Source organism: Vanessa cardui, chromosome 30, assembly GCF_905220365.1.
Source record: "Vanessa cardui chromosome 30, ilVanCard2.1, whole genome shotgun sequence".
Taxonomy (NCBI): Eukaryota; Metazoa; Arthropoda; class Insecta; order Lepidoptera; family Nymphalidae; genus Vanessa; species Vanessa cardui.
In genome coordinates this window covers 2,429,084-2,435,972 of record NC_061152.1, presented here as the reverse complement: position 1 = coordinate 2,435,972, position 6,889 = coordinate 2,429,084, and the positions used below count along the sequence as shown (strand labels likewise).

Below are 6,889 nucleotides of genomic sequence, written 5' to 3'. Positions count from 1 at the left end.
GTGAAAAATCACCATAGGCCACCTTCTTGTACGGCGACTTCTCGAATAAATTGAACATTTTTTGTCCGTTTCATCTACCCCCCCTTTGGTGGAATTATAGAATAATATAATCTCGGGTTTTTACGTATGTTCATCAACAGTATTATCGTGATGCATAGACGATATTAGGAGCACAGCTTTATTCTTCTTTGGTACATGAGAACACAGAGTTTTGTCGTTCGTAAAACCAAATAAAGTTGAACCAATCTCTCTAGACTTTTGTGCCTGAAATAAATTCGGTATTTCTCTTTTATTCTTTTTCAGAGTCCCAACATACGTTAGGTTACGCTTAGACAGTTCATCTACAACTTCAATAGACGAGAACCAGTTATCTGCTGTCACGTTACGATTGGTTCCTTGGAACGGCTGTGTCAAGCGTAGCACGCATTGAGCAGGAACAAGGATTTTTTCTCGTCAGCTGATAGTCCGGCGCCATCGCTACCTTTTCGTGAATATAAATAACAAGGCACGAATAAGTAGGCCATATTTACCGGGCTTCTGGGGCATGTACGAAATCTTGTGGCTTCTTCCACGAAACTCCACTAGCATCTCATCAATAGTGACATATTCACTGAGTTGATATAGTTTTTGGGAATTAGCGATAAACTTATCAAATATTTCAGAAATAGCAGCCAGTTTATCGGTCTTTATTCTCTCAGCGCGATCTGCAGGGTTGTCAAAACGTAGGCAGTTCATAAGAACTAAAAATCTGGTTTCTGACATACAGCACCTGAATATTTCGCAACCAGTTCCATCCGTAGCAAATGTGAAACTTGTAGATTCGTGATTTGATTTCAGGCCGGCAGAGTAGTATAATAATCCTAATAAGGCATTGAGTTCTATCATATCCATTTATTTTAATTCTGACCTGTCTTGCCGCTTGAATTTGCCTCTGAACTCAGCGATTTTGAAATTAGTCCATGTCAAAATGGTTTATGATTGGATCTCTCTTTTCGTCTTCAGTCAGGTGCAGAATAGATCTATTCAACACAATATTACGCTGTGGAGTGCGGACTCTTCTGGAAGGTGGTTCTGTAGCTCATTTGTAGCGATTTTTACCATAATTGTACTTCGAGGGCCGTAACTGTGCAATAGGTATATTGTCGTCATCTGAACTTTCACTATCTGATCTCCTTACGTCTACGTCAGCTCTGGTAGTACTACCACTTTCTTCAATAATCTCTTGTTCACTCGAGTGATTTTCTTGAATGTCAGCTTCATGAAACAAACAATCATCAACATCGCCATCGCTGTCGCACTGATCTGATTCTAAAAGCAATCGTTGAAACTCGTCTTCAAAAGAAGGATCATCTAACCGCAATGTTTTACAGGCTCTTTGCATCGACAAACTCGATGTTCGTTTGCCTGTAGTCGTTGGATGATCGTTTTTTGACATTTTAGTGTGCAAAATCTAAAACAAACAAAATCACCGTTAGTTTCACAGACCGCACTCGAAATATAAATTGGAATTACTCACGTAACATTCAGGCGACGACGTAACCTTCACTCTCAACGGTCGTTTCGCCACTAAAACCGAAGCTACTGAGACCGGCGTACGCATAGGGTATGCAGGTGAAGGGGGGCACGATAATCACAAGCGGCCTGTGAGACCGCACGTCCATAGTTAAAAGTTAAAAATGACAAATTTTTGCTTTCTTTTTTTAGTTATTTGAATCAGTTTCTCTTATAGACCAACAGTAAACCCCTAACATATTTTCATCCCAAAATCCTTGATGTCGTTCTTCGAAAGTCCTTAAATCTTGGTGGAAACGTTCACCCTGTTCGTCACTCATACTTCCTAAGTTTTCAGGAAAAAGATTCAGATGAGAGTGTAGAAAGTGAATCTTTAATGACATGTTTACTCCCATATCATGAAAGTTTTTCAATAAATTGTTAACAATTTCTTCATAATTTTCACTTTTTTATTTCCCAAAAAAATTTCTACAAGCATTTTAAATGAGTTCCAAGCAGACTTTTCTTTAACCGATAAAAGGTTTTCAAACTGAGAATCTTTCATAATGTTACGGATTTGTGGAATAAATATACCCTCCTTGAGTTTTCCCTCTGTAATGTTTGGAAATATTTTTTGCAAATACCGGAAAGCATCACTGTTTTTGTCAAGCGCCTTTACAAAGTTTTTCATGAGCCCCAGTTTGATGTGTAAAAGGGGTAAAGTAACGTTATTCGGATCAACCAACAGCTCGTTATTAATGTTCATTTTGGCCGGAATATACTCATTTTGAACAGGCCATTCTTTCCTTACATAATGATGTTGTTTCGCTCTACTGTCCCACAAACAAAGGAAACAACAGTACTTCGTGTAACCACCCTGCAATCCCACCAACATACCGATGACTTTGAGGTCGCGCACACTTTCCATTGATGTTCTTTATACTTTATTAAATTAATCAAAGTAAGCATCGTTTCATAGCTCTCTTTACAATTCACTGCGTGTCCTATTGGTACGGAAGGTTTCTTATTTCCGTTATGTAATAAAACAGCTTTGAGATTATATTTTGAAGAATCTATGGATAGGCGCCACTCTATTTTATCATAGTTTTGATTCATTGCTTCGAAAAGTCCCGGGATATCTGTGCAATAACAATATTCACCTTCTCTTTTGAAAAATTCTGAGTAAACTTTACTTCTGTTTCTGAAAAACGTAACTTTTGTGTCTGGTAGTAACAAGTTCCATTGTTGTAAGCGGGAGCTTTAGATCTTGATAACTGTAAATCTCGTATAAGATAATTTAATTCGGCCTGATTAATTAAATGTGGAGTGTTTTCTTGAGGTGAAAATTCGCCAGAATCACTAGAAATCGACTTGAATTCAACATCACTGTTATTGTCATCTAATATATTTGCACTCGAACTACCGGGACAAACTGGATGGGGTAGATCTTTTGAATGTAAAATCGGCTTAGTAACAGACTGAACAACGGCATACATAATACTTGCCTTATTTTTTTTGTTATATCCCAATGTCTTCGTAACACAAAAGTAACAATCATTATCATGATTACTAGGTTCTCTCCATAGCATTGGCGAACCAAATGGAAGGAATCTGGAATGGTCTAAGTATACGGCAAAATAAATTTAAATCCTGCAAAGAGAAAAAATAAAATATTTATTCCTATTTTTTAAAAAATTCTTTTAAAATTAACAATATATTATCCAAACTGAGTTTTAAAACAATCGATACCTTTATTATTAATTTAATTGTGTTAAATAAGCAATAATACTTAACAATTTTACGTTTAATTTTTAAAGTAGGTAGATATGATAGGATGGTCTTTTAAGGGCTCTCTGAAAGTATTTAAAAGAGCAGCAGCAATACGTATATCAACAAATAAATGCGTCATTGCCCGTCGCGTTTAATCCACCCATTCACTACCTCTACAACCCATCTCACGATTGTAACTAATCTTGATTTACTAGCTTCTACTGTACTCAGTTGCTTTCACTTCTAAGTTTTGTTGGAGGCATGTGGGCTTGATAGCTCCAAGTCTGTAAGGTTGAAATTGCGTCTCTAAAACCTCTGTCTAATACAAATAAATCATTATTCATTATCATATTTCATTATCATATTCATATTGATTCATTTCATTTTCAATATAGGCATTCATTATCGTCGCATCTGAAGTCGTAGCAGCATTAGGGCCAGTCACATCTACTATGTAACCATCTGCGCATACTAATAGAAAAGGTTTTAGCAGATTTCTGAATTTGTGCAGACTATATGATTGCTTCTGAAATAAAAAAAATTACTACTTTTCTGGATGTAAATGTAGGTTCCGTCGCATATCAAAATGGCTGGTGGCACTTCATTGTCAACACCAAATATAGCATTTGCAATTGTTGAGTTTCTTGCTAAAATTTCTTCACCGCTAATGTGGTCCCATCCGAGCTGACGAGGAACAAATTCATTTGTTAAACATTCACGTGCTAACTCCAATTTTCGCTCCAAAGTACGCCGGCTCATGTCTAAACGGCTTGATAATCGTTCATTTGGTTCTCCCGTTCTTATTTTCGTTAAATAAGCTCCGAGAACAGTTTTAGGACGTTGCGAGCGTTGGGATATAGAAGGCGTCTGCTCCAGAAGTCTGTTGAATTCTTCATGATTTAGACCCGTACAAAAATGAAGCGCAGATGTTGTTATAGATTCAATATTGTCGAAATTAAATCGAGATTGTTGGCAGGCATCTCTTAACATACCTAGCATGTCCTTCTTAACATATCTAGCATGTCCTTTAAATGTTCAGCCGTAAAAGACGAATTATTCAGCTCCTCTAACTCATTCCATTCGTTTAAAGTCAAATGAACGTGACAGATGCGGGCACTTGGTGGAATATATAACTTATATTCCACTAACATCCGAGATTTTATAAAACGTGATATTCTTACTGGATTATCTGCCCTGCAATTCGGGAAAAGACAGCTGTTGGATGTATTTGCAGATATTTTGTAACCAGTTATAGACATAACATCAACTGACGGTTGTTCCGGATTTTGGGGTAAATCTTGAGGTTCCATGTCCAGTTCGTTTAATCTCGCTTCATGTCGAGTAGCAGCCACCCAGCAACGATGGCAAATGTGTTGCCGATCATTCAATAGGGCCTGCAAAAAAATAAAAATGCTGATAATGATAGATGATAATCCCTTGGTTCGCTTTATAGAGATTAAATAATATCCTAGTGATAACACTCGTTTTGCATTTATTGAATAATACAAAGTAATTATTTAAATAAAATGTATTGTACTAGTCGATTGTCTTAAATTGTGCTATCACATAAAACCGGAAGATAATAGTGCATAAATAATTGTTGCTATTGATATAGATAAGGTTGTTATAAATATACAGTCGTATGTGTAATATATAGTTACATACCTGGTCCATACTACCATATATTATTAAACATACCTGGTCTATTCTCATATGCTCCAAAATATATTCAGCAAAACGTGGTCTTGCTTCTAATATGGGTCTTGACACTTCATGTCGCACTCGCTGCCGTCTCAAAGACCGAGTACAGGTCACACACAAATGTTCCATAGTTATTAATAATTACAACAATATCAAAGTCCACAAAACAAGCCAAAGCCGATCGTTGTAAACGTAGAAGCAGGGGTCCTTTATGAATGCGTAAGTCGTCAAAAATGAATAGCGGAGTAACAATTTTGAAAGACGATAGTACAGCACAGCTACAAAACTACACTGCCACTAAGTAAATAATGGCATCTAGAAGGATCGCCGGGGACCATCTCTTTCCAACATGTAGCGCTGTCTCTTGCGCTTACAAAGAAAAACAATGGCAGCGCGTGGCGCGCGGGGCGGTAGAGGGGCTGGTAGGTCGAAATAGGCACTACTTGGTCGATCGTGTGTTTTTTACACTTTTTTTTAAATCTTTAGCTTTAGTCCTATAGTTATTAAAATACTAATTAATTCAGTTATATTTAACATTTTTATGAAATTAATAATACCACTATAATAGTTTCCCTGCACAAGATACGGAGTTATGCCGATACAAAAAAACATAACACTCGTTGAGATCTTTCAAATGATGTAGGTAGAAAAATGTTACAACACTTGGGACGAAACCGCCCATTGTCCTTTGTAATTATAATAAAACATTAAAAAAAAGAAACGTGTTCTATGTTTCTTGATCATTCAAAAGCGGGGAGTTCTCTCCAAAAGGACATTCTATTTGGGGGGATAATATTTTCGAAAGACTTCAATATATTATCTTTTTTGGTTTTGGAAATACCGTCTGGTGCAGTTTTATTTATCGGTGGTGGAAAAATTTCAGTTTTTAAAATTTTGTTTCCTATTTTACTGGCAGTGATAGGATCTTTATCGAATCCGGTTTTGTATTTGAAATCAAAACTACCTCTATTCACTTCTACTTCGACTATTTCTGCAAGGAAGGAGTCTGCTGACATGAAGGTGTGCCCTGGCTCGAAATATTTTATCACAATCTTATCGGCGCCGATATCATTTGAATTTAAAATTTTTATTCTGTGATGAGCAATTGTCAACCCACAGAATGATACATTTTTTGTCTCGAAGAAAGATAAAGAAATGGTAGTATGCACTTATAATTTCAGTTTTCGACCGTCCAAACAATCCTTCGTGCCATAGCACTGGAAAAATAGCCAAACCTTTTCGGTCTTGACCAGTTGGCACAAAACTTTCGTTATACACCACTGTTCCGTGGGTAAAAAAAGCACTTTTAAAAATATCAATCCTCGGCAGCATTATCACTTTTTCTAAGTCTGCAGAGTATACAACAGTATCAGTTAAATCTAACTTACTATCCAATTTGATCTCCTGACATGTTGGCCCGTTCGTTATGTTTTGCCCACTTCATGCATCCTAAACAGTCTTCTTGCAAATTTTTTTTACTATGTGTCTCATTGTGCAGACGAAATTCTTCAAACAGCTCACACTCTTCGTGCCCGAGTTTTACAAAAGAAATATTTAGTTCAGCAACCACTTCTCGATATTTGTCGTAGGATACGTTGTAAGAAGGGTTTTTATCTAAAAAGTCTTTGTGCATGGCTTTGATCGACAAATCACTAGGTAAGTATAAACGATTCGGAGCGTGTTCACGCCTATAATGAGAAATGCTGGACTCAAAGCTCATAATATGCTCTTTTAGCGGGTTAGAATCAATTTCATTATGAGGGACAGCTCCCAATCTTTTATCTACCTGCGATGCAACAGCATTTTTAAAATTTATCAAAGCAGTTTGTAAAGGTTTGTCATTCGATAGTTTGTAGCCCAAAGTTGTCAAAAAGAACGTTTTGCATACTCCAAATTTTGTGCCAGTTCCTTTTTTTTAGAAAATATT

General features: G+C 36.7%; 1 protein-coding gene across 1 annotated transcript; it reads right to left on the bottom strand.

The window, feature by feature from the left end:
- Positions 1–3,665: 3,665 nt before the first annotated feature.
- Positions 3,666–4,810, bottom strand: LOC124542264. Its single transcript, XM_047120224.1, has 2 exons — positions 4,264–4,810; positions 3,666–4,231 (listed from the first exon to the last, which is right to left on the bottom strand). Exons 1-2 carry the CDS (start codon positions 4,569–4,571, stop codon positions 3,748–3,750), a joined length of 792 nt encoding a protein of 263 aa, XP_046976180.1. The 5' UTR covers positions 4,572–4,810; the 3' UTR covers positions 3,666–3,747.
- Between the last annotated feature and the right edge of the window lie 2,079 nt (positions 4,811–6,889).

What these genes read in the sequence shown, in the direction of transcription:
- LOC124542264 (XM_047120224.1), bottom strand. Translation starts at nt 4,571, where the DNA reads ATGGAACCTCAAGATTTACCCCAAAATCCGGAACAACCGTCAGTTGAT. An exon ending in ATGCTAGATATGTTAAGAAG is followed by an intron (nt 4,232 to 4,263) that starts GACATGCTAGGT and finishes AGATGCCTGCCA; the next exon opens with ACAATCTCGATTTAATTTCG.